The sequence below is a fragment of the Misgurnus anguillicaudatus genome, chromosome 14 (genome assembly GCF_027580225.2).
Source record: "Misgurnus anguillicaudatus chromosome 14, ASM2758022v2, whole genome shotgun sequence".
In the NCBI taxonomy this organism is placed as follows: domain Eukaryota; kingdom Metazoa; phylum Chordata; class Actinopteri; order Cypriniformes; family Cobitidae; genus Misgurnus; species Misgurnus anguillicaudatus.
In genome coordinates, this window is record NC_073350.2 from 32,222,078 (window position 1) to 32,248,827 (window position 26,750).

General features: G+C 36.5%; 2 protein-coding genes across 3 annotated transcripts; one reads left to right on the forward strand and one right to left on the reverse strand.

Annotated features, from left to right (window-relative positions):
* Window positions 1–1,414: 1,414 nt before the first annotated feature.
* Window positions 1,415–14,087, reverse strand: slc45a1 (solute carrier family 45 member 1). Of its 2 annotated transcripts, none has more exons than XM_055184888.2 (10): window positions 13,863–14,087; window positions 12,825–13,273; window positions 12,646–12,738; window positions 12,264–12,488; window positions 11,301–12,184; window positions 9,008–9,161; window positions 7,732–7,908; window positions 7,445–7,650; window positions 5,653–5,913; window positions 1,415–1,860 (listed from the first exon to the last, which is right to left on the reverse strand). In XM_055184888.2, exons 2-10 carry the CDS (start codon window positions 13,243–13,245, stop codon window positions 1,828–1,830), a joined length of 2,454 nt encoding a protein of 817 aa, XP_055040863.2. In that variant the 5' UTR covers window positions 13,246–13,273; window positions 13,863–14,087; the 3' UTR covers window positions 1,415–1,827. The 2 variants fall into 2 exon arrangements, with proteins under 2 accessions (XP_055040863.2, XP_055040864.2); XM_055184889.2 differs by having other exon boundaries at window positions 5,688–5,913; window positions 13,863–14,084.
* Window positions 14,088–14,802: 715 nt separating this feature from the next.
* On the forward strand, window positions 14,803–24,957 carry prxl2b (peroxiredoxin like 2B). Its single transcript, XM_055184722.2, has 8 exons — window positions 14,803–14,961; window positions 15,485–15,556; window positions 17,169–17,301; window positions 17,552–17,603; window positions 17,861–17,924; window positions 18,087–18,162; window positions 19,949–20,067; window positions 24,448–24,957. Exons 1-8 carry the CDS (start codon window positions 14,899–14,901, stop codon window positions 24,472–24,474), a joined length of 606 nt encoding a protein of 201 aa, XP_055040697.2. The 5' UTR covers window positions 14,803–14,898; the 3' UTR covers window positions 24,475–24,957.
* Window positions 24,958–26,750: the final 1,793 nt, after the last annotated feature.

Genomic DNA, 26,750 nt, shown 5'->3' on the forward strand with positions numbered 1-26,750 from the left:
CAGTAATAAAAAAGTAAAATGGTCTGTATTTAGTGTTAGATTTCATTTTAAGTAATCAAATATTGGTAGTAAAAAAGTAAAACAATCGTTATTTATCGGTATTAGATGATGTCATTTTAAGTAATCACATATCAGTGGTAAAATAAATAAATAAAACTATTGTTTTTTACCAGTATCAGATGTCATTCTAAGTACGGTAATAGGGAAATATCAGTAGTAAAAAGCTGTTATTTATCATTATCGGTATATGTCATTCTAAGTAATCAAACATCGATAGTAAAAAAAGAAAATCGTTATTTATGTCAGTAATTGAATATCGGTAGTAAAATAAACAAAATAAAACTATCGGTATTTATCATATCAGAAGATGTCAGTACAGTAATCAAATATCAGTAGTAAAAAAGTAAAACAATCTGTATTCATCGTTATTGGTAGGCTATATGTCATTCTAAGTAATCAAATATCAGTAGTAAAAAAGTAAAACAACCTGTATTTATCGTTATCGGTAGGCTATATGTCATTCTAAGTAATCAAACATCGGTAGTAAAAAAAAGTATAAACAATCGTTATTTATCATTATCGGTATCTGTCATTTTAAGTAATCAAATATTGGAAAAAACTATTGTTATTTATCGGTATCACATGATGTCATTTTAAGTAATCACATATCAGTGGTAAAAAAAAAGATTGTTTTTTTTATCGGTATCAGATGTCATTCTAGGTACGGTAATAATGAAATATCAGTAGTAAAAAAGTTGTTATTTATCGTTATCGGTATATGTCATTCTAAGTAATTAAATATCAGTAATAAAATAAATAAATAAAACGATTGTTTTTTTTATCGGTATCAGATGTCATTCTTAGTACGGTAATAGTGAAATATCAGTAGTAAAAAGCTGTTATTTATCATTATCGGTATATGTCATTCTAAGTAATCAAACATCGATAGTAAAAAAAAGTAAATCGTTATTTATGTCAGTAATTGAATATCGGTAGTAAAATAAACAAAATAAAACTATTGGTATTTATCATATCAGAAGATGTCAGTACGGTAATCAAATATCAGTACTAAAGAAGTAAAACAATCTGTATTTATTGTTATCGGTAGGCTATATGTCATTCTAAGTAATCAAATATCAGTAGTAAAAAAGTAAAACACTCTGTATTAATCATTATCATATTTCATTCTAAATGATCAAATATCGGTATTAAAAAAAGGAAAAAAAATGTTATTTATCCATATCAGTAGATGTCATTCTAAGTAATCAAATATCGTTATCAGCAAAGAAATTTTATATCAGCGCATGAGCATCCCTAAACAAAATATGCAACTAACTAGTCTGAGAAAGCCAATGATGTCGATTTCTCTGAAGCATTTTGATGATTTATAACAGACGCATGAGTCCACCAATAGTTTAGTCTTCTTTTAAAACAGTGTATTGTTTTTTTAACTCAAACACCTTTCAGTGAATAAAATAGCTCCGTATACTTGTTTTATGCTCATGTACACATAACGTGGGAAAAGAAATGGATAATTGATTTGTTTCAGTTCTTTATTTGCTGGAGCTTGCTACCTGCTAAACATGACTTATTAATAGTTCAATGTTTTGTGCGGCATGTATTGCAAAGCTCAAAACGTCACCCCTAAAGAGGTGTGCAGACATACAAAGCAAAACAAACAAACCAAAACGATGCTCAGCAACACAAGTGCACCCTTCAGAGCGATCTGGTGAAGAGTCCATATTTGTTGTCCAGATTTGTTGCTTTTCACCAAACAATACGTTCGGCTTTTTCTTCCGCACGCGGCCTCTTGTTTCCTTATTGCGGTCACTCATACGCCGGCCTCAACGTCCGTTCTGCCTGATAATGACAAGAACGACTGTCGTTACAATCATTCTGCCAGACCACAGAGATGCAGGCATGACAGCGTGCGGTCCATGACATGGCTCAGCAAGGGGAAACATAAATGTGGAATTTATGGTTTTCTCATAAATATGTCATTGAAGAGCCCGCCGGTGTCAAAGTACGAACCATGTTGCATTATGGCAAACATGCGAAGATCATTGTATTCATAAATCATGGGTTTGTGCATGTATGTAGTGTTCAATATAGTTTAAAAATAGTGCAAGCGCAGAACTAATAGACACACACACTTTCTCTGTTTTTACAGTTTGAAACAGAGGCCCAGAGTAAGGCTTAGATGCGGCTTTCCATGCAAACAAACCCAACACAGGTGACACAATTTGACAAAAACAGAGAGCGTACAGTTGTTTTGGATATGTGAGAGGGGTTAACTTTTATTAAAAGCACTGAAATTGAACAAGAAGTAGCTGATTTAAAAAGACATAAAGAGAGCTAAAAACTTCCTCACGTATGAGGAACTGACAGTAAAAAAGATTTCACATATGTACAACAAGCTGGAGGAAATAACCAGGCATGACGTGTACACAAACACACATCTCTCCTGACACACTACACAAGCTCGCCGTCATGCAGTCGTCGTTGCAGCATGCTAACATTGAGATATCGGTCTGCAGTGGGATGCATAGTCTTAAATCGCAGCTGTTTTACCCTCTCTCACATCTCCAGTACGTGTGTCGAGTCGAGTAAAGAGGGTAAATCCGAAGCAAGCGCAATAATTTGAAGTGTCTGTTTGTGTACAGGGTCCAACATTAACACCTGGATATGGCTGGTAAACAAAATTTGAAATACACAGGGGATCCGAAGCCAACGTCGGGGGGTTGCGGTTTCATATTTGTAGCAAAAAAAGACATCACACTGCAAAAAAATGACTTTCTTATTTTCAGTAGAAATATCTAAAAATTCTTAAATTAAGATGCTTTTTCTTAATGAGCAAAATGATCTAAGAAAATAAGTCTAGTTTTTAGACAAAAAATATACAATTTAAGTAAATTTAAACTTAAAACAAGCAAAAAAATCAGCCAATGGAGTAAAAAAAAGTAAAATAGTTAATTTAAGCAAAATTTTCTCACCCCATAGGCAGATCATTTTGTGCGGAGCAAAAATTAAATAAAGTTTCGTTTCGCGTGCGCACGTGAAACTTTCGCATGCCCAAGTGAAACTACCATGTTTAGGTTCGTATGCTCATGTGAAAAATTCATGTGAGGACGCAAAACTAAATGTAAAAAAAAAATTCTGCGAAGGTTTCGCGTGAGCACATTTTTTTTTACTCAAATGTCACCTTATGGGCTCTGTAATTTTGCTTGTTTAAAGCACAAATTCACTTAAACTGTATAGTTTTAGATTTATTTTCTTAGGTAACTTTGCTCATCAAGAAAATAAATTTTTTAAAAGATATTTTTTAGATAATGATTTTCAAGAAAAAAATGGTTTAATATTTTTGTCATTTTTTCAGTAAAAATATCTAAAAATTCTTACATTAAGATGATTTTTCTTAATGAGCAAAATGATCTAAGAAAATAAGTCTAGTTTATAGACAAAAAATATACAATTTAAGTAAATTTAAACTTAAAACAAGCAAAAAAATCTGCTAATGGATTAAAAAAAAAGTTAAACAGTTAATTTAAGCAAAATTTTCTCACCCCATAGGCAGATAATTTTGTGCGGAGCAAAAATTAAATAAAGTTTAGTTTTGCGTGCGCACGTGAAACTATCGCGTGCTCACGTGAAACCTTCCCATGCGCAAGTGAAACTACCATGTTTAGTTTCGTGTGCTCACGTGAAAGTTTCATGTGAGCACGCAAAACTAAATGTAAAAAAAAAATTCTGCGAAGGTTTCGCGTAAGCACATGAAGCTAAACTTTTGATTTTTTTTACTCCAATGTCACCTTATGGGCTCTGTAATTTTGCTTGTTTAAAGCACAAATTCACTTAAATTGTATAGTTTTAGATTTATTTTCTTAGGTAATTTTGCTCATCAAGAAAAAAACATCTTTTTAAAGATATTTTTTAGATAATGACTTTCAAAAAATGGATTAATATTTTTGTCTCGTTTTCAGTAAAAATATCTAAAAATTCTTACATTAAGATGATTTTTCTTGATGAGCAAAACGACCCAAGAAAATAAGTCTCGTTTTTAGACGAAAATATCAAATTGAAGTGATTTTGTGCATAAAACAAGCAAAAAATCTGCCAATGGGCTAAGCAAATTTTTCTTGAATTAAAAAAAAAAAAAAATCTTGAAAATCATTTATTGCAGTGTGTCATATTCAAAGGGATAGTTCACAAAAAAAAATGAAAATTCTGTCATATTGCAACAAAAAGCAGATGTGGGTCACTATTGACTTCCATAGTAAGAAAAATAATACCATGGAATCCAATGGTGCCCCAGATCTGATTGGTTATTAACATTTGTTAATTTATGTTTAGCCTTTTATAAATGTTTATTTATACATTTTTTGGGGTGAACTTTCACTTAAACAACTTTGGTGAAATTGTCCACATTGTGTTCTGGAGCAACAATGTTTAAAAAAACGGTTGTTCACTTCCAATAAACTTCCTATAAACCAATTTTCCATTGTGGTTAAAGTCATAAAAGATGCATGATAGTCGTTGGTCCTTTATTTAGAGAACTGGAATCTCTTTTGTTTGTTCATTGTATGGAGCTCAAACGGTAGAGCTTTGCATTAGCAACGCAAAGGTCACGTGTTCGATCAACGTGTAACTTCTAATGCACCGTAAGCACTGCAAAAATGACTTTCTTACTTAGTATCTTTGTCTTGTTTTCAGCAAAAACATAAAAAAAACTCCCAAATCAAGATGCACTTTCTTGATGAGCAAAATGACCTAAGAAAATAACCTAAAAAATCTACAAATGGAATAAGAAATCTTTTCTTAATTCAAGTGTTTATGAAAAAAGTAAACTTATTTCAAGAAAACATTTCCCACTCCATTGGCAGATCTTTTGCTTGTTTTAAGCACTTATTTACTTAAAGTTTATATTTTTTGTCTATAAGCTAGACTTATTTTCCTAGGCCATTTTGCTGATCAAGAAAATACATCTTAATTTAAGAATTTCTAGATATTTTTACTGAAAACAAGACAAAAATACTAAGTAAGACAGTAATTTATTTGCAGTGATACACTGCAAAAAATTATTTTCAAGAAAAAAAATCTTAGTATTTTTGTCTTGTTTTCAGTAAAAATATCAAAACATTCTTAAATTAAGATGTATTTTCTTGATCAGCAAAATGGCCTAGGAAAATAAGTCTAGTTTTTAGACCAAAAATGAAAGTGATTTTGTGCATAAAACAAGCAAAAAATAAATAAATCTGCCAATGGGGTAAGCAAAAAAATCTTGAACATTTCTCTTAAACAATAAATTCAAGAAAAATTTGCTTACCCCATTGGCAGTTTTATTGCTTGTTTTATGCACAAAATCACCTACATTTGATATTTTTGGTCTAAAAACTAGACTTATTTTCTTGGGTCGTTTTGCTCATCAAGAAAAAGCATCTCAATTCAAGAACTCCTTGATACTTTTACTGTAAACAAGACAAAAACACTAAGCCATTTTTTTTCAGTGTAAAAGCATCTGCCAAATGCATAAATGTAAATGTAACCCAAGTTTCCATTTATAATTGTCTATATAAGAATCTGGCACCTACCGAGTGTTAATTTTGGACCCTGTGTGTATGCGTAAAGTGCGAGAGAACAGATCTAAATGTGCACCAGTAGCGGTTGGGTCTCACTCAGTGGAGGCTCACCCTCGGGTGGTGGCAGCTGGTAAACCACACACAGTGAGGAATACAGGCAGCCCACAAATGACATCAGACTCGAAAAGTACATCACGCCCTGGGCCCCACCCACCAGCGATGTCAAAGGACCCATCGCCACGGAAACCAAGATCTGCGCCAGGAAGTACTGGCAGCTGAGCAGGGAGATGTCAACGCCCATACCACGCCTGGTCCCATCTTCTGATGAACCGCAGAACTGCAGAGGAACACACATGGACATTTGTAATGGAAAACAATAAAGACACGTTTAATTTAATACAAGACGTAATTGAACTTCAAAGGTGTCTTGGATATTGCACATAGACGTTGCCATCATTTGCCAGGATATAGACTTTGGAGATCTTAGGTGGTACTGTGCTATTGAGTTTCAGTTTTGTATATGTAAAAGGTGTCATGAAGCACTCAAGGGGGGTTTGGTGGTCCTCACAGAAAGGCTCACGAAACTGCAGTATTACTTAGTATTTGGCAGATTTTTTTGCTTGTTTTATGCACAAAATCACTTAAATTTGATATTTTTGGTTTAGAAACTAGACTTATTTTCTTGGGTCGTTTTGCTCATCAAGAAAAAGCATCTTAATTTAAGAATTTTTAGATATTTTTACTGAAAACAAGACAAATATACTAAGATTTTTTTATTGAAAATAATTTTTTGCAGTGTAAACTATACACTGCAAAAAATGACTTTCTTACTTAGTATTTATCTATAATATCTAAAAATTCTTAAATCAAGATGCTTTTTCTTGATTGGCAAAATGACCAAATAAAATAAGTCTAAATTATCTGCCAATGGGGCGATAAGAATTTTTAGATATTTCTACTAAAAATAAGACAAAAATACTAAGTAAGAAAGTCATTTTTTCAGTGTAAATCACTACACTGCAAAAAATGATTTTCAAGAAAAAAAATTCTTAGTATTTTTGTCTTGTTTTCAGAAAAAATATAAAAAAAATTCTTAAATTAAGATGCTTTTTCTTGATGAGCAAAACGACCCAATAAGTCTATTGTCTAAAAATATCAAAATTGAGTGATTTTGTGCATAAAACAAGCAAAAAAAAATCTGCCAATGGGGTAAGGAAATTTTTCTTGTATTTAGTGTTTAAAGGTGCAGTGTGTATATTTTAGCGGCATCTAGTGGTGAGGTTGTGAATTGCAACCAACGGCTCAGTCCACTGCTCACCACTCGCTTTTGAAACACATAGAGAAGCTACTGTAGCCACCACCGGACAAACAGGTCATTGTCGGAGACAATTTAGTAAAAAACTGTTTGTCTGTTAAGGGCTTCTGTAGAAACATGGCGGCCCAAAATGGCGACTTCCATGTAAGGGGACCCTCTGTGTATGTACATAAAAACATCTCATTTTAAGGTAATAAACACATAACGGTTCTTTATGTAAGGTCTTTATACACCCTTGATATTATAGTTTTGTATATTATTTTGCATTTCTGTCAAGAGATCCTTCTAAAAATTACACACTGCACCTTTAAGAAAATTTCCAAGATTTTTTTGCTTACCCCATTGGCAGATTTTTTTGCTTGTTTTATGCACAAAATTACTAACATCAAGAAAAAGCATCTTAGTTGAAGAATTTTTAGATATTTTTTTTACTGAAAACAAGACAAAAATACTAAGATATTTTTTTCTTGAAAAGCATTTTTTGCTGTGCAGTGTACATTATGGCATTATTTCTGTTTTCATTTGAACTTTTCTCAAATGTATTTGCTCTTACCTGAGGGCTCTGGTAATAATCACAGAGCAGAGAGTAAGGCAGCGTGCACAGAGAAGAGAAGAGGACTCCATAGGTAACACACAGAGACAGCACCACATACAGGTTAGTGGAGAGAGTGGCCAGTCCTGTGCCCAATCCGAAGGCCAGGTAGGCAAAAAAATACAGCGAACGCAGAGAGAATCTCTCCTCCAGCTTCTCCAGAATGGCTGCAAGATCAAATCAAGAAGAGGAATGCTGATACATGAATGCTTAACGCAAAGGGTGTATGCATGTATTGGTTTACTAACCTGAATAAAACGCAGCACTGAATGCATAGATGCACATGCCCCAGCAGCCCATGCTGACGCCCGCGTTGTAGCGCTGATACGCCTCTGAATCGTGAGGGGCCTTTGGGTCGCCCCCAAATACGACTTCACCCATAAAGTCAGTGTAGAAGAGCAACATCCCCTCAAATGATAACCAGCCTGTAACACATGTGAAGCGGACAGATCATTTTTATCAAAAATGTAACATGGCGTCATGACATCTGATTTCAATGCTGTTTGCTAAAGTTCATTTTTATCTTTTTCATAACGTGACAGTATTATCTAGAAAACTAAATAAATACTACTAAATAATACTGAAGGGCTCATAAATAGTATAGGTAGTATCGAATTAGCTAACACAAGCCATTTTACATATTTTAACATTTACATTTTGGAGCCGGTTTGCCAAGTCCACAAGAATTAGGCAGTCCGCATGCTGTTTTTCATGTCCACGGGTGGAAGCGACCCCAATTATGTGATATTTAGCTCCAAGAATGCGAATTTTAGCAGATGAACCCTGCCAAAAATGCAGATTTTAATCCCAGATTTGCGTTTTTGCTGTAAAAACCTGGCAACCGTGTCTTAGGGAGGCAATAACATGAGACGTGCAATACAAAGTTTCAAAATTTTTTAGAGGCAACTCCTATTGGAGGAAGACGATAAGACGAAGAAGAGATTGTTTTTATCAAACAGAGTAAGCTTTTAACATATTAACATGAACCAAGTCCGCGAGAATTGGTCTATTTTAACACAGTTGCCACAGGCTGTTTTTCATGTCCACGGCTTAAAGTGACCCCAACATTGTGATATTTATCCCCGAAAATGCATATTTTAGCAGTTGAATCCTACCAAAAACGCAGATTTCATCCCTAGATTTTTACACGTGGGTTTTTGCTGTGAAAACCTGGCAACCCTGTTTAGCAGATGCTTTTATGCTAATGATTCATCTTAGGGAGGAAATGCAATACAAAGTTACAAAGTTTCAACCTTAATTAGAGACAACACCTATTGGAGGAAGAAGATAAGATAAAGAAGATGTTTCAGAGTGAGCTTTCAACATGTTCCTGTAAAGAATTCCCAGAAACTATATGTATGCCCTTTTTCATTCTAATCAAATCTTTAACCATATCAGGTTACAAAACTCACCTGTATTCATAACAAACTCATCTTACACACACACAAACATAGCAACTGGCATAAGCTAGTAGTACAGACATTTTGTAAATCCCAGTGGCCTATGAAATGTAAAACACATTACCCAGGAAATGGTTGGTGCACAGGCTTCGTAAACACGGAGGCATCCTATAGATGGCGGTACAGAGCAGTTTGATTGACATTTGACTGTCTGCTGTCTCACTACTGCTACTGAGGTCACTCTCATAGCGCATCCCATTCAACAAGATATTTGCCACCTTGAAGAAGAAACACATTTTTAACAGTCTATTAACAATACACTTGTACATATATTTTATGTCTACATCTGTTAACTCCCAGATCACCTATAACAGGGGTTTTCAAACTTTATGATGCCAAGGACCCCCAAATAGGATAAACCTTTTGTGAGGGACCCCTAGCAAAAAATATTTTCGGGTAACGTCAGAAGTATTCAGGCCAATCACAACGTTCTGGTTAGCTGGCAAACGGAGGACTTTGCGCTTTTTAGAACGATGAGGTTTGTACAAAATCAACGCGTTTCGGGGGGCACAGCATAGAGGAGCAACAATAACGTACGGTATGTGAAAAATAATGTGTTTTTTGAACCATAAACGACGCAAACACACTGTATTACACCAAATAACGTTGTTTTTAACAATGTAATAGGTGCTCTTTGAGAAAATCATTTTTAGCTAGTTTTAATGTGGCTCTTCCTCCAGATAATGGACTAGAAATATTAATGACTCATAATGCACTTACAGTCATATCCAATTTTCTTGTCTAGTAAAATGTACTCCCTATCATCTGCTTATGACTCGCAATAGTTCACAGCTGTGACTTGTGTTACAGGCCATAACAATATAATATTTCTGGTGAAAAGTGTTTATATAACTGAAAATCGTGAGTCAGTGTCAATTCTGTTACTGTCAAACCACACTGCAAAAAATGACTTTCTTACTTAGTATTTTTGTGTTGCTTTCAGTACAAAACAAATGTTTACCAAATGCTAAATCAAGAAGTATTTTCTTGATGAGCAAGAAATGAGCAAGAAAATAAGTCTAGTTTTTAGACAAAAAAGATAAAATTTAAGTAAATTTGTGCTTAAAGGGACACTCCACTTTTTTTTATAAATATGCTTATTTTCCAGTTAAACATTTGAGTTTTACCATTTTGGAATCCATTCAGCTGATCTCCGGGTTTGGTGGTACCACTTTTAGCATAGATAATCCATAGAATCTGATTAGACCATTAACATCGCAATAAAAAATAACCAAAGAGTTTTTATATTTTTCCTATTTAAAACTTGACTCTTCTTTAGTTACATCGTGTACTAAGACCGACAGAAAATTAAAAGTTGTGATTTTCTAGGCAGATATGGCTAAGAACTATACTCTCATTCTGGCGTAATAATCAAGGACTTTGCTGACGTAACATGGCTACAGCAGGCGCAATGATATTACGCAGCGCCTGAAAATAGTCCCCATGGTTACTTTCAATAGCTGGGCACTATTTTCGGGCACTGCGTAATATCATATCTGCCTAGAAAATCGCAACTTTTAAATTCCCGTCGGTCATTTTAAGCGTGATGCTAATGGTCTAATGATAATCAGATTAGATGGATTATGCTAAGCTATGCTAAAAGTGGTACTGCCAGCATTGGAGATTGGCTGAATGAATCCCAAAACAGAAAAACTGTGGGTTCACACCAGCCGCGTTTGAGGTGTCAAAATCACGTCTACTGCGTCTAGTTTGCCGCTTGAACATTTTGAGTTTACTCGCTTCATTCACGCGTGAAAGCTGCGTGTTAAATTCTAGTCATCAAGACATTCACACGGAAATTTGCATCATGGGAGGGGCTTCTGCGACTTTGCTCGCTTCCTGTAATCATGTCACTACTAGAGCAAGCTCCTGATTGGTTAACACAGCGCGTTTTTCCGCCAAAGTTCAAATTTTTCAACTTGTGCGTTTTCCGCAGCAAAGCACTAAATTCGTGCCAATGAGGCAGAATCGCGTATACCGCGCCGCGATAAACGCCTCATTCGCTCCGCGAGACCTCCAGAGACCTCAGCGCATCTTTACATTGATTTAACATTGTAATCACTCGCTTTTGACACCTCTACCTTGGCTGGTCTGAACGCAGCATAAAAACTAGACTTTTTCTTGCTCATTTCTTGTTGTTACTTTACCTTGAAAACAAAGTTTGATGGTAACAGAATTGATACTTTTCAGCTATATACCACAATTTTCACCAAAAATATAAAATTTTCATGGCTGTAACATTTTGTGATCACATGACAATGAGTATACCATATTAAAATAAGCAGAAAAAGCAGAAAAATAATGCTATTATATAATCACCCATACATAATGTATTTCTTCAATATACACAGACACACCTGCTGACTGAAGGTGACGGTGCGTCTACGACCGTTATCCAGCCCACTGCTTGGGTCAATAAGTGGGTCCTCCATTAAGGCCAGACTCTGAGGACGTTTCAGTATTCCTAAGCTACTACCTCGCTGTAACCCTGAGGCACCCTGTTGGACCTCGACAAGTTGGTCCTCATTAGGTTGCTTTTGCTCATTAGCTTGCAACTCTTGAATTGCCAACATCTCTCCGTTAGGCTGTGAGAGTTTGTTTTGCTGCACGACATCATTCGTACCAAGCGTTTCACTTGATCGGGACCCTTGTGGAGGGGGAGTGTCCCCTGGTGGCAGAGGCGGAGCCACTGCTCCAGATTCTAATGGTTGGGGAGTCTGCTGTCCAGTGTAACATTCAATCAATACTCTGTCTATATAAGAGGTGCCGAAACTGGAAGCGAACTCATTGATGCCCGTGAGCGAGTTGTCTCGACTGATAAAACTGCCATATTTGGGGGTGAGAGGACTCAGGGGGGAGATGGGGCTGGTGAGACCCGCATAGAGGCGCGCGTTGGCACTGCTTGAGCGGCCCAACGGATCTTGGTAGGGGCGGTTGGAGAACTGGCTGCTGAATAGTGCATCCTCTTCATCTTCATCATCCAAGACTGCTCCAGGAGGTGGGGGCGGGGACAGAGGTAAGGGAAGATTGGGGCTCTTGAGGTTTCGGGCGCTTTTGGTTTGAGGCTGAGATTGCGGTAGAGTCCGCTCAGGAATACTCGTGAGGGTCATAGCCGTGGCGGCGACAAGGGTGATGCTGGTGAACAGGTATATGACCCGGAGCTGGCCACCCATCGACCTTCCGAACTCAGTTTGGTCCCAGTTAATGCCACCCACGATGTAGCCGAACCCGCCTCCAAGACCTGCGTTACAAAGGCAACAGTAATTTAACCAAATATCCACTGATAGTGAGTAAATGTAATGTTAATGTTTTACTCTAACCTGCCAGAAGAGCGTGTATATTCAAGCCTCTGTCTTGGTCCTCCGGGCTACACACATCCATCATGTACGCATGACTGGGGTTGTCAGCCGAATCAGCACTAAAGTCCATCAGAACCACACCGCACACCGTCAGCACGATGCCCCACTTGTGATCGATGGTGGTGTCCGCCACAGCCGATCCAATGTCCCGCCCATTCAGTACCAGTGTGAGACCCAGCAGAGCTCCTGCAGACATTAAATTGTAATACAAGTCATATTTTTAGCAGCTGAACATCAAGTTAGCCTGTAACTGTACTTAAAGCTTTTCTTAGCAAACAATAATAAGTTATGAAGTGTGAACAATCAAAGTGACGTTCACCGTAATTTTTTGGAAACGGCTCACCTATCGCCAAAGCAAAGATAAAAGGTCTCCTACGACCGAACCGAGATGTACATCGATCGCTCCAGGCTCCAAGGAATGGCTGAAGCAGAAATCCTGGGAATGATGAAAGAAAATAAACAGATACTGAATATACATTAATAAAACTATGTCCAATCTTAAAGCTATTTAAAGCCACTTACCTAAAATTGGACTGATAAACCAAACAAGACTGTAAAACTGATCGGGCAGGCCCATCTGTAAAAGTACAGGTGTGACATATGCCGTCTCCATAGCGTAGCTGAACTCAATACCGAACAAAATGCAGCCATTGAAGAGAAGCTCATGGAAAGCGCGTCTTGGAGGGAGCTCGCTCAGGTCCAGCTGTTCCAGAGGACACGGGGTGTTCGGAGGTGGAGGCGGAGACGGTCGGATAAGTTTCCTTCGTTTGGGATGCCTCTGAAAATTGTTCGCTCTGTGACTGAGGTGCCGTGTAGTGGATGATGGAAAACTGGACGTCTTAGATAATGTAGGTCTCCAAGTGCTATCCTGAACGGTCCCAAACTTCCCTCCTACAGGACTGGACAACAAGGGGTCGCTCGGGGTGCCCATTCCAGATGACATCGCAAGGGTTAAGTTTCTACTGACAAATCTGGAGGGAATAAAGTGTTAATGAAAATTTAAAGGAAACACAATCTAACAAATCACACTGTCAGATGTACAAAAATGCTTAGGTCGTGGTGACATCAAGTGAATCATGTGTCAAGCCATCAGAAAGGGGTGTCTGAATCAAAAGCAAAAGAGTAACAACACAGCGCTATGGAGGTCAGAGATATGACACGTGCACACGACGCACTGCAACCAATGCGCATAGAGATGCGCATTGCACATGTGGTCTGTCCATAGCTGAGAACGCAAAACACACAACGGCAATCTTTTCTCTACACATTTTTGCGAAACTCACCGCGTATCTGATGATCTCTGTAATGATGATCTTTCTTTAATGCATGCATGCGCAAGGGCGCATAAAATCCTTTATTCATAATGCTGTTTAATTATGGATGAAAAGGGGGGATGCTGGCAGAGGACAACATGTTCATGTTTCTCTTAGACCAAACAAGCTGTGCACTAAAGACGTTGTTTACCCAAATGACCATAGCTTTTGTGTCCAGAGTGAAGATTATACGATCGATACCCACTGTTCTTTGTGAAAGGCGTGCAGATGAAAGCAAAAATATTACCTTGGTAGGGAATGCTTTTCGTGTGTTAGTGCACGAGCTCGGGTCGATGTGAAAACAGCAGACTGAACGACACATCATGTTGACGCTGTTTGTTAAACTTTCATCTTTTATTGCCCTTTTTGGCGCAGTCATCTCTCAGTTGTTATCACGCTCCTCTGGTCTTTCCCGGTCCTCGCATCTCTACACCTCCCAACCATCCATCGGCTCTCCCATGTGACGTCACGGCATCGCCCCTCCCGCACGCCCATCTGCAGCATCAGCAACACTCAATCCAACCCATAATAATATCCTGGACTATAATAATATACTGAATAATAATATAAAAATATTAATTTAAAATAAGTTTTTAATTTAAAAAAAGACCGCATATAGCCTATAAAAGAGTATATAGAGTAGACTCTATAGTATAGAGTTTTGTGTTTAAAAAAATAAAAATAAAAAATAAATAAATAAAAATAAAATGCGTTATTATTATTACTCCATTATTTATAAATGCCATTAAAATCTGAGATCTTATTATATCTAAAATGTTAGGTCAGAAAATGTTACACAATTTAATTCGAGGAAGCTATGTTAGTATGTTAGGAAAAACAATTATATTCTCCTGATGTTAAACTCGGTGTGAATAAATCATTATATTGAAATAAAGAAATACAGTATCAGAAAATATTGACCTTTAAAGGGCACAGATAACCACACCCTAAACTATAGAATGTGTGAATCTTGGGCTCAGAAAGAAAAATAAAACCGTTTACATTTGCATTCATGGCATCGATTAACATTTAAAAATATAATTTAATAATAAAATAATTTGTGGATTTTAAAACACTCAGATAAGTCATACGTTACACATATAACCATACAGCACTGTCATTGTCACGTTTATGTAATACGCCCCGCCTTTCGAGCGCATGGTATGGATTTCTGACTTCGTGATTGGTTCTTACGTGTGTCACTCAGATCATGAGTTACACAAGTGGGCGTGTGTATATAACTGAAGCGCGTGTTTGTGTGAGTAAAAGAAAAGCATTGAGAAATGTCGTCCGTCGATTTGACTAAGTTAGGAGCTAACCAGCTTAAAAACAGCACGTCTGGAGAGGTAAGCTACAGTTAATGTTTTTATAGATGATAGATAAGTGTCATTTGTTAGTTAACAGATTTGTTTAATAACATTTGAATGAAAGAAAACGCGTTTTACGAATGTGCTTTTATATCATGACTTCCTGTTATAAATGTTATTTAAAAATATTTTCCCCTTTTAAAAGCTGCTTTAACACTATAACAGTTGTTTAGATGTAATTGATGAATTTGATGTGAGATCTCTCGTCCTCTCAGTAAACTCTTAATGTGAATCGTCACTTCAGGTGTGAACGCAAACTCATTACTGTTGCAAGGTGTCTGTACAAATGCATTGAGACTCATTATCAGACCTAACATAACAAATCATTTAAATCTATTCTGCATTCTAAGATATATGCACTTGAATGTGTTTCCTACATCACACTTTGGCAAGAAATATTAAGTTAATGACATGTGTGTATCTGCTTGTATAATGTGAAACAAAATCAAGCTCATATTAAATACAAAGATGAATAACATGAGATGTTTGCTATATTCTGCAGATGGTGGAGGTGAGCTCTCTGTGGCGGGAACAGACGGTGATCCTCTTCTTCCTGAGGAGGTTTGGTTGTCAGGTACACTAAAAAAAAAAGTTGCACATGTTTTTTTCATTACAGCAAAGTTTTGCATATTTCACAATTCCTAAACATGTTCTTCATTAACTGATATTCATATTAGTTAGTTAATGAAGTACGTTAATTCAATTTGCAATAGCATGCTAAATATTGCCGTATTTGATGTGCGATACGTTGTTCCCCCCTATAATCGGTTTAAATTGTATTAAAATATATTCAGTTACATAAACAACCTGTTTTATATAACAAATCAGACATTTTAACAATGTAAACAAACAAACCAAAATAAATAAAATAAATATTGCCGCTGTCATGCACATGCACCAGTGGTGGTCGATGACTTCATTATTCGAGGGCGCACGATGCGAAGTTCGTCACAACATGCATGTAGCCCGTCATGTGTGTGGTCCGTAATTAAAAAATTTGTGTTCTGCGCGTCGAGTGAACCTATGTGAATAACGTGTCTTGTCAAAATAAGTGCCTGCTGCAGATGCGTCTAAAGAGTTTATGATAAAAGAGACGCTCACGTTGCCAGATACTCATATAATCTCGTGTAATCAGAGTTTTACTATTAAGGGAGCGTCTTGGGTGTATTTTGTGAACGTGAGCGTCTCTTTTATCATAAACGGTTTCGACGCGTGTGCAGCAGGCACCCACCTTGACGAAACACGCGATGCACACAGTTCACATGACGCAACAAACACACATTTTGCAAATACGAGCAACACACATGACACTCCAAACACATATTTTGAATTTGTGCCCCTCGGAAGAGCAGTCACGAGCCGCCACTGACATGCACGCATATCCCAACTAACATGCCGAATACTATATTATTCTAACAACCTAACATTTTTACCATGCATTACATTTTGAATTTATTGTAAACTATTGCCATATGCACATGTATGATGATTTTGCTGAATCCGATATATTGCGCTGCCTTACTTTGTACTTACTATTAATATTAATATTATAACTTAATAGTTTTTTTTCCATAAATTTTACAATTTGTGTTTTTAACTTACGAAAACCATAATTTAACGATATTTACTGCACAAGAACGTGTATGATCCTATTGAACATTATAGAGATTTTCACAATAAAATATTTGGTAATTTACACTTTTTACTTTCAAAAACTGTACGTTTAACTTTTTTTGCCATAAAACTAAATGTAATGTTTTGATAAATCTATGTACAGTTTTTTTTTTTAGTTAACCGTTAACCAATTAACGGGGCTTTACCATTGCATGTTCATTTTTTTTTTTCCGTTAAATCACAAACATTTTTTACAGTGTACAGTAGTGATGGGAATCTGTGAAGTGTTTTCAGCGGTTCTTTTACGTTTGCACATAATGACTTCACGTATACCTAATTTCATCATCCCGGCAGATAAAAGTCGTGTTAGTTGGATGTTATTCTATTAAACAACAATAATCACCATCATCATTGTTTTGCATTATTATAAGTTTCCTACATTGATCTTTTGCAAACTGATTCAGTTCAACTTGGTGATTCAGTTCGACTTTGTGTACTGGTTCCACCTGTTCTCTTAAAAGAATCAGTTCAAAAGTACGATTGGTTCATAAACCGGACATCACTTTTGTCAGGTGTGTCGATGGATGGCAGCCGAGGTCAGTAAACTAGAGAAGGACCTGACATCTAATGGTGTCGCTCTGGTTGGTGTTGGACCTGAAGAGGTGGGACTGAAAGAGTTTAAGGATGGAGGATTTTTGAAGGGAGGTGAGTATTGTTAATTCATGTAAATGATTATGTTTAGTTAAGTTTATGGTTATTTTTTATATTAAACTGTACATTTTAAACATTAAACCCCTCCTTAATGAGCCGTTAAGATTTTAATGTCTGTCTTTTGCTGGTAGTTTATGACCTGTTACTGTGTTACCATGTAAGTGTTTACCTTGGGTTTCCCGCTGATAAACGGTGTCACAGTTTCCTTCCAGCTCCTGTGCATATTTAACTTTCTTTGTTTTAGAAATCTACATTGATGAGAAGAAACAATGCTACAAAGATTTGGGCTTTAAAAGGTATGAGGATCAACTTCTGATGTGTACAGTGAATCAACTTTCTCAACAAGTTTTACACAATATTAGACAATAAACACCTATAATATTAGTGTTATTTTGGTTGTTACAAAGTCTTTTTTTAAAACTGCACACAGATTTCCTGTATTTTCTAATACAAAGACTAATACAATTTTCTAATAAAAATAATTATAATCTAATGGTGTCAGCTAAGACTTCTGCACAGTACTGTATATAAGAGATTATATTTGCAAACACAGGTACAATGCCATTAATATAGTTCCTGCTGCAATGGGAAAGCAAGTACGCGAAATCGCCTCAAAGGTACAAACTAAATGATCTCAATATGATAATTGTGATTGTAAATTGATCTTATTTAATATAATTGGTGAATTGCATTGATTTCTTTAATGACTTGTATACAGACCTCTTCATAAATGCAATCTAAAATCTCCTGATCTTAGTTAATTCCTCTTTTGTTTGAAGGCTAGCGCCGAAGGAATTCAAGGAAACTTTAGCGGGGATCTTATGCAAAGCGGTGGCATGCTCATAGTCGCTAAAGGTAACAACAGTTCATAACACAAAGTGTCGTAAGATGTCAACTTTTCATAACCCTGAATGGTAAAGGTTTGTCTAGTATTGTAGTTACGCAAGCATATGATTATTTTTTTTATCTTTTTTTACTCATTAACTTTCTTTGTGTGCTTGTAAACTTGCCATAGCAGAGAACTTCTTAAAGGAATAGTTCACCCAAAAATTAAAATTTACCCATTTTTTTCGCGTCCCCAAGCCATCCTAGGTGTATATGACTTTCTATTTGTAGCCAAACACAGTCAGAGTTATTTTGGATGGTATCCTGACTTTTTTCGGCTTTATAATGGCATTGGATAGTGCCCCATTTTTAAAGCTCTAAAAGCGCATCCATTCATCAAAATGAATGCATACAGTTATTAAATATGTTTTCTGAGGTATGTTCAGGGTTCCCACGGTTCTTTGAAATCCTTGAAAGTTTGTGAATCTGGGGATAAAAATTCAAGGCCCTGGGAAGTTTTTGAAAATATACATGCATAGATACAGGTCATTGAAAGCGCTTATTTTGTGCAAGAAGTTTTCCGGGGAAAAAAATCAATTTTATTCCCTGTGCAGTGTGAGATAACAAAATTAAAATTCTAGACTTTGTAAACACACGTGCTAAACTGTTAGTTTTAAATGATTATATTTTCTGCAGTTAAATGTTGATTCATACCAAAATGTTTTTTTGCATAGTTGTGTTTTACAAATGAAAATGTTTCGGGTTAAGTATGTAACTGTTGTTCCCTAAGAAGGGAACGAGACGCTGCGTCTCCCTTGCCATACTTCCTGCGTCCGGCGTCTTTGGCAATATTTCAGATAGCGATATACTTCCTGTCTCCCACGTCACCCTGTCTTTGTTGTTAAGCCTCATTATTAGTTGAATTTGATATAGACATTCAGACGCACTTGGAGGCGTCCCCAAAGTGTCACCGTAGTGACGCAGCGCGAGTTCCCTCGAAAGGGAACTGTTACAATGTATCTTTAAAGGTAACACAATGTAACATTGCTCTCACTTGAAATGTGTCCCCACATTTAGTCCTTGAATTTGAGGGTATTGGACCTGGAAAGTCCTTGAAAGGTCCTTGAATTTGAAGTTAACTAAGATGTGGGAACCCTGAATGTTTAAGAAACATTTATATTTCAAACTTTATAAACTACAGCCTTACGCATGTTCACGAGAGAGTTGAGGTCAGGTGCAAGATTGACCTTTGACCCAACATTACATAAACCCATTTCTTCACTTCAGAAGACTTTTAATATCCATATGGATTAGTTTTTGATAGATGCACTTTTGGATGAAGGTGGGGCACTGTCCAATGCCATTATAGAGCTGAAAAGACTAGGATTATATTTAAGCCAAACAAAGTCAGAGTTATATTAAAAGAAACAAGGCCTACACAACAAGGATGGATTAAGGATGAGTACATTATGGGCTAATGTTTATTTTGTGTAAACTTTTCTTTTAACTGAGTTTGTCTGTGTTGTCACTAGAGGGCATCATAACTTCACATTTAGAAATCAGAGGCCGAGCAGAGCTGCAGCTTATAACTGTTTAGAAAACAAATATGATGATAAAATGTGCCTGTAGCAAAGATAACTTCTTGTAATACCTCCATTTTTGTGTTTGAGGTGAAATTATGTTTTTAACCTTCTTGATAAATTTAACCCAACTATTGTAGATTACTGTGTCATATATATCAAAATCCTTTGCAACATGAGTTTAATGTGAGTCTGTGGACTCGGTCGGTATCGCTCAGTATTTTCTGTCTGTTCAGGTGGAGAGAAGGTTCTGCTTCATTTTGTCCAGAAAACACCAGGAGACAGTGCATCTCTTGAGGACATCACCAAAGCTCTTGGGATTTCAACCAGTATCCAGGCTGGTGAAAAGCCACAGGTAAGACTGGTTGTCAGGTCAAATCTGTAAGGTTGGTTTTAGATGATATAAGTTCATATTGTGAATGAGCATCTTATCAGTGGTTTTACTGGTTATAGAAAAGTCATTTAGATGCCAAACCATCTAAGTGCATGTTTTCTTGTAAATGAGCATTTTTTTATTGGACTGTATTGTTTGGGTTCAGTAATTTCGCATTAATGGCAATGAAAAGGTTATTGGTCATTAATTGAAATGCCTTATTTTCACAAATTTCACTTTAGTTATTTCATTAACAATTTTAACTGTCTGTTGCAAAGCCTTGAAATCAAGTTCCTTGGACGAGATGGTAAACTGTTGTAAAGTCACTACAGATGGAACTAGAAAAATTGCAAAATATTAAATTCAGAATTAAAAATGTTAAAAAAAGAAAATAGAATTAAGAAACATTAGGGCGGGCGTGCTGTGATGTTTGTGGACACCACATTTGTGTTGTATTCATGTCCAAGGACTCACAATTAGGGCTGTCACGATTATGAAATTTGGCTGACGGTTAATTGACTACTAAATTTTGACGATTATGACGATTCATTGCCTGTTTTAGGGCTTTCACGTTTAATTCTCATAGATTTTTTGTTAGTTCATGAATTTTTTTACACGTTGTGATTTATTTAAATTTAATCTTTTGCAAGATTTACCTGGCAGTAAATATGAATTTCTTTAAATGCTGTTTTCCACTGTATTAAATGGCTTTGCATGTATTGCATTACAATGTCAGTCAAGGAGCACCATCAGATACAGTCTCATTTATACAGGTGCCTCAGCTCCCCCTTGTGTTTTTTAAGAGATCTGCAATCATTGGGGTGATCTAAAATCATCGCGATAAGGTCAATCAATCGCGATGAAACGATTATTTAATAATTGTGACAGCCCTACTCACAATATAAAATAAAAATGTTCTTATTCAAAGGACCAGAGTCAATTATTCATCTTATACTCTTATTGCTCTGGTGCCTATTTTTAAAGGGGACAGAGAATGAAAAACCATTTTTATCTTGTCTTTGTTGAATAATGAAAGTCTACCCACATTCACAAACATACAAAAAGTGCTAAACATGCTAAACATCTCAGTCTCATAGAAATTCCTCTTTTAGAAATGTCAGCCAGAAAACAGCCCAATCTGAAAAACTGATGCTTATGACATCACAGGCATCTCACTGCCCCTCCACTTTAAAATAATTGGCTACATTTTTTGAGTGGCAGCAAAGTCAGCCAATCAGTAATGAGATTGCAAGTTAAGCCAGTAGGGGGAGCCAAATAGGTGCAAAACCACTTGTTTAAAATCCCCCACCCTAATAGAGCTATCTGAGAGAGGTTTTTAGGAAGCTTCTAAGGCATTACAGACCCAAACAAAATTTTTTTTGTCTACATGTCACATCACAGAACAAGGATAAATACTCCGTTCAATCATTCTATGTCACCTTTAAGACATTTGACAGGTTAGGTGTGTGATTTACAGAAAAATAATCAACACCCATGGAACATTTCTCAGCCAATCAAAATAAAGCATTCAACAGACCCCTGCTATAAATTCAGTTTAATTCAGTAATTTTTTTATAAAATTAAACTAAAAAGTAACTTGCATAACTTTTTAAAAACAGTAACTCAAATATTAAACTATACATTTTATAAAGTAATGTTACTTTACTTGTTACTTCAGAATAAGTAATATTATTACGTAATCCAAGTTACTTGTAATGGGTTACCCCCAACACTGCGTTACATATGTAAAACGCACACTTGCGGACCATTTTAAACAATAAACTGACATGAAGACATTAATTTGTATCAATTTGTATCATTCCACATACAACATCATCGAACTGGTCCTCTTTCTCCAAACTTGCAAACACTTGAGCAGTTTTTTCGATTACGCCATGCGTATCCTTTCGACGTGATTATATAATGCGTAAGGTCACGCTGGAGCGTCACACGGCTAGTGCAAGACAATAAGTTTTTTTTGTTTCGCTAGATAAGACCCTTACGAGACCCGCGTTTGGAGTCCTTTGAAGCTGCATTTTAAATTGTAAACTCTTGCCCACTAAAGTCCACTATATGGAGGACAATCCTGGGCGAGTAAATTATCAGACTTTTTTATGAAAGTGGATCCTTTAAGACACAGTGATTGACCAAATATAAAATCTTATGATGATGCGTTCATGTCTTGTGTTTGAGTTCTTTTGTAAAGATGAGCACAAATCTCTCTGATCTTTGAGCACAGATATTTTGCCTTGCGTATGTAGATGCAGAACAAGTGAAGTGATTGTGGTGCAGAACAAAGACTTAACATCTCCTGGTTTAGTGTGATGTCAACCACCCTGAGGCTTTGTAAAGCACCTGGCCAATGAGATTTCAACAGAGCTCCTCTGACAACAAAATGATTGCATTTCTCCCGCTATTTTAGTTGTGAGTTATTTAAGTTTTTTTTTTTACATGTATGTGCAGCTCCGCACGTCACACATCGTCTTCATGGTGATGTCCTGCAGGATATGACACTCTTGGCCTCTCTTTCTCTTGTCAAGTTCAAGATTGTGATGAAGACAGAATGAGCATGTTTACCGGATATATGGGTGCAGTTGATCTTGATTAATGTGTCTCCACATTTAAGTGCATATTGAAAATCCCCTCTGAAAAAAAATAGTATTTCAGCAAATGATTAAGTCTAAAGATAAGCAAGAAACATATCATAAAGTTAAGATATTAATCTCTTGTTTATAGTTTCTCATCAAAAAAAGACTTGTTGTCGAAAGTTTAGTCTCATTACGGTTACAGTCAAACCTTTTCACAAGATTTATTGTGTGGCACCACACCCTTACAACTTCCAGCAGACCTTTGCTCCATCCAGAATATAAACACGCTGTCAATCAACATCGAATCTCAAAGCAGATCGGCCCCAACCGTCGTCTTGTGTTTGTCAACCTCAGGAAGGAAAGGACCCAACAGACATGATTTAAAGCTCTAACATGATGCCGTCAGCGGGTAAACTCTGATAAAATAGCATTTCTGAGGAAAAGATGATGAACCGTCACATTTACAGATATATTCTCTAATTGTAAATAAACAACTCTTAATGCATATGCATGATGTTAAAAGAGTAGTTTTATTAGTCTAATGAAGTGAAACAGCAATGTTTGTGCTCTGAATTGAATTGATGTACTAATGGAGAAGATTGCAATAACTTTGAAGTTGAATAACAGGACATGTCACACACATGTAGATCATTCATCTTTGATGCCACTTCCCCTCTCCGTGTTTAAGACTGGGTGGAGGTGCAATGGTTTGTTATATAAATTTAGTAACATATCCACTCATAAACACTATTGAACCTTAAGTTCAAAATACAGGACCTGATGGACACAATTTTAAAGGGGTCATGTGATCTTGATAAAAAGAGCAATATTATTTTATGTATTTGCTGTAATACAAAGTCGTTTAAAGGTGCAGTGTGTAATTTTTAGAATGATCTCTTGACAGAAATGCAAAATAATATACAAAACTATATTAACAGGGGTGTATAAAGACCTTTTTATAATTACCCGTTATGTTTTTATTACTTTAGAATGAGACATTTTTATCTACACACACAGAGGGTCTCCTTACGTGGAATTGTGGAAGTCGCCATTTTGTGCCGCCATGTTTCTACAGAAGCCCTTAACGGACAACCTTTTTTGGGGGGGCTAAGTTGTCTCCGTCAATGTTTTTCTGGTGACGGCTACCATAGCTTCTCTATGCGTTTCAAAAGCGAGGGGTGAGCAGTGGACTGAGCCGTTGGTTGCAATTCGTAACCGCAACACTAGATGCCGCTAAAATTTACACACTGCAACTTTAAGGTATAATATTTTCCACATACTGCACATTATCGTTGCTCCCACACGCCTTGCCTTTCTGCTTTTTACAAAGCTCATCATTCTTAAAAGCACAGTGTGCTCTGATTGGCCTTCTGTCCAGTGCGTTGTGATTGGTTGAATACCTCAAGCGTGTGACGGAAATGGTATGCGTCTTACCATATTTGGAGCTCCCACGACATGGCAGCAGCGGCAGCAATACTAGCGAAAATAAGTTACGCCGCCTTTCTTTGCATATACATTTGGGCGGTGATATATGCAAATATCTAAATTTGGCATTTTAACATTGGGGTCTATGGGATTTGACTCCCTTTTGGAGCCTCTAGTGGTCAGTCGATGAATTGCAGTTTAAATCACTTTGGTATTTGCTTTATCAGAGAGATCGGAAGGTTGCCCCTCGGTTCAAACCCATAACCTTTTGTGCTGCTAATGCAATGCTCTACCACTGAGCTATACTCCCCATCAGCTACTTTCATTATTTGATGATTTTTGTTTTCAGTGTAATGAAGATGTTTGCACCAGATAGAAGATTCAGTGATCTTCAGGTGATGACTGAAGAGCTCCACACTTTGATGGATGAACCTCATGAGTGTTTTTGGTGATTTTTGTCTTCAAAATCAAATGAAGATTAACATATTCTTACAAAATGTGAATGTAAATTTATAAATGTAATTATTTCATCAAACTCTTTAAAATTGCTCCGGTTATTTATCAATTTACTGATTTGTAAATGTAAAGTCTTTCTCTGTGTAATAGTTAGTGTTTGGTAGTAATGAAGCTCTCACAGTAGCCATCCAATGATTTAACACTAATCTAACGCCTGTCAAATAGACTGAAATGGTTTAAGCTGGTAATAGTCAATTATCCTCTGTAACAGCTGTACATGTTTGTATTTTTATTGTGTGCTCGAGTTAACAGATGCTCTGTTCTTATGATTTCTAAACTTTTCCAAACTGAAAATTGACGAATGTGATTATTTTATAAGATTAATAAATGTATTCTTATTCTTTTTCGTGGTATTTGCCTAAATGCTAGTATATTGTATGTTTAAAGTACAGTGAAAGGTAAAGTGGCAGTGTGTTGACCCAGGTGAAAAAAGTACAAAAGTAAATACACTTTAAGTACTATATTCATGCATTAATTTTGTAGTTAATATACAAAATATTTTATTATAGTCTTTAGTACTTAAAGGGACAGTTCACCCAAAAATGAACATTCTGTCGTAATTTACTCACTCTCATGTTGTTACAAACCTGTATAAATGTTTTTTTTTTTTTTATGAACACAAAGGAAGATAAGATAACCAAATCAATAATTAGCCCCATTCACTTCCATAGTAGGAAAAAAATACTGCTATGGGGCTCGTGTGCTGTTTGGTTACAAACATTCCTCAAAATATCTTCCTTCATGTTTTGTAACAATATGAGAGTGAGAAAATGATGACAGAATTCTTGGATGAACTATCCCTTCAAGATAAACTTAAACTGTACTTAACTCAGCTATTTTGAGATGGCAAAAACAGTTTATGAATTACTGGTATTTAGTATACTTTTTTCAAGTGCACTACATACTAAAAAATGCTGGGTTATTTTCAACCCAGTGTTGGCTCTAAGGTACGACCCAGCCTGATCTCATGAGGATTCGTACATATTTTACGAGTTTGCTAATTTGTATGAATTCATACAAAGTTTATCGTGCAAAAACGTACGATTCTCAAGAAAAACAACAACGAAATTCAACCCTAACCCCAACGTCACAGGGGTCAAGGCTAATTGTACAAAAACTTTGAATTAGCCAACTCGTAAAATATGCACAAATTCTCGTGAGAGCGTTGGACGACCCCAGTCCACTGGGTTGTAATTTAATCTAGGCTGGAGTAAAAGTTTACTTTTAATTAGTGTATTTGGAGTGTATACATCTTACATTATTATTTAGCACAAAAATAACAATGCATAAAAATTTACTTTTGCTCTATTGGGTTGAGATCTGGTGACTGTTGGGGCCATTTTAGTACAGTGAACTAATTGTCATGTTCAAGAAACCAATTTAAAATGATTGGAGCTTTGTGACATGATGTATTATCCTGCTGGAAGTAGCCATCAGAGGATGAGTACATGGTGGTCATAAAGGGATGGACATGGTCAGAAACAATGCTCAGCTAGGCTGTGGCATTTAAATGATGCCCAATATGCACTAAGGGGACAACAGTGTGCCAAGAAAACATCCCCCACACCATTACACCACCACCCCCAGCCTCCACAGTGGTAACAAGGCATGATGGATCCATGTTCTCATTCTGTTTACGCCAAATTCTGACTACCATCTGAATGGCTCAATAGAAATCGAGATTCATCAGACCAGGCAACATTTTTCCAGTCTTCAACTGTCCAATTTTGGTGAGCTCGTGCAAATTGTAGCCTCTTTTTCCTATTTGTAGTGGAGATGAGTGGTACACTGTGGGGTCTGCTGCTGTTGTAGCCCATCCTCCTCAAGGTTGTGCGTGTTGTGGCTTCACAAATGCTTTGCTGCATACCTCGGTTGTAATGAGTGGTTATTTCAGTCAAAGTTGCTCTTCTATCAGCTTGAATCAGTCGGCCCATTCTCCTCTGACCTCTAGCATCAACAAGGCATTTTCACCCACAGGACTGCCGCATACTGGATGTTTTTCTCTTTTCACATCATTCTTTGTAAACCCTAGAAATGGTTGTTCGTGAAAATCCCAGTAACTGAGGAGATTGTGAAATACTCAGACCCGCCCATCAGGCACCAACAATCATGCCACGCTCAAAATTGCTTAAATCA

Coding starts and splice junctions, on each gene's coding strand:
- slc45a1 (XM_055184888.2), bottom strand. CDS start 13,245: ATGTCATCTGGAATGGGCACCCCGAGCGACCCCTTGTTGTCCAGTCCT. Junction 12,185..12,263: donor TATACACGCTCTTCTGGCAG/GTTAGAGTAAAA, acceptor TTTGTAACGCAG/GTCTTGGAGGCGGGTTCGGC. Junction 7,651..7,731: donor CAGTGCTGCGTTTTATTCAG/GTTAGTAAACCA, acceptor TTGATCTTGCAG/CCATTCTGGAGAAGCTGGAG.
- prxl2b (XM_055184722.2), top strand. CDS start 14,899: ATGTCGTCCGTCGATTTGACTAAGTTAGGAGCTAACCAGCTTAAAAAC. Junction 14,962..15,484: donor AAAACAGCACGTCTGGAGAG/GTAAGCTACAGT, acceptor TATATTCTGCAG/ATGGTGGAGGTGAGCTCTCT. Junction 17,925..18,086: donor TACGCGAAATCGCCTCAAAG/GTACAAACTAAA, acceptor TTTTGTTTGAAG/GCTAGCGCCGAAGGAATTCA.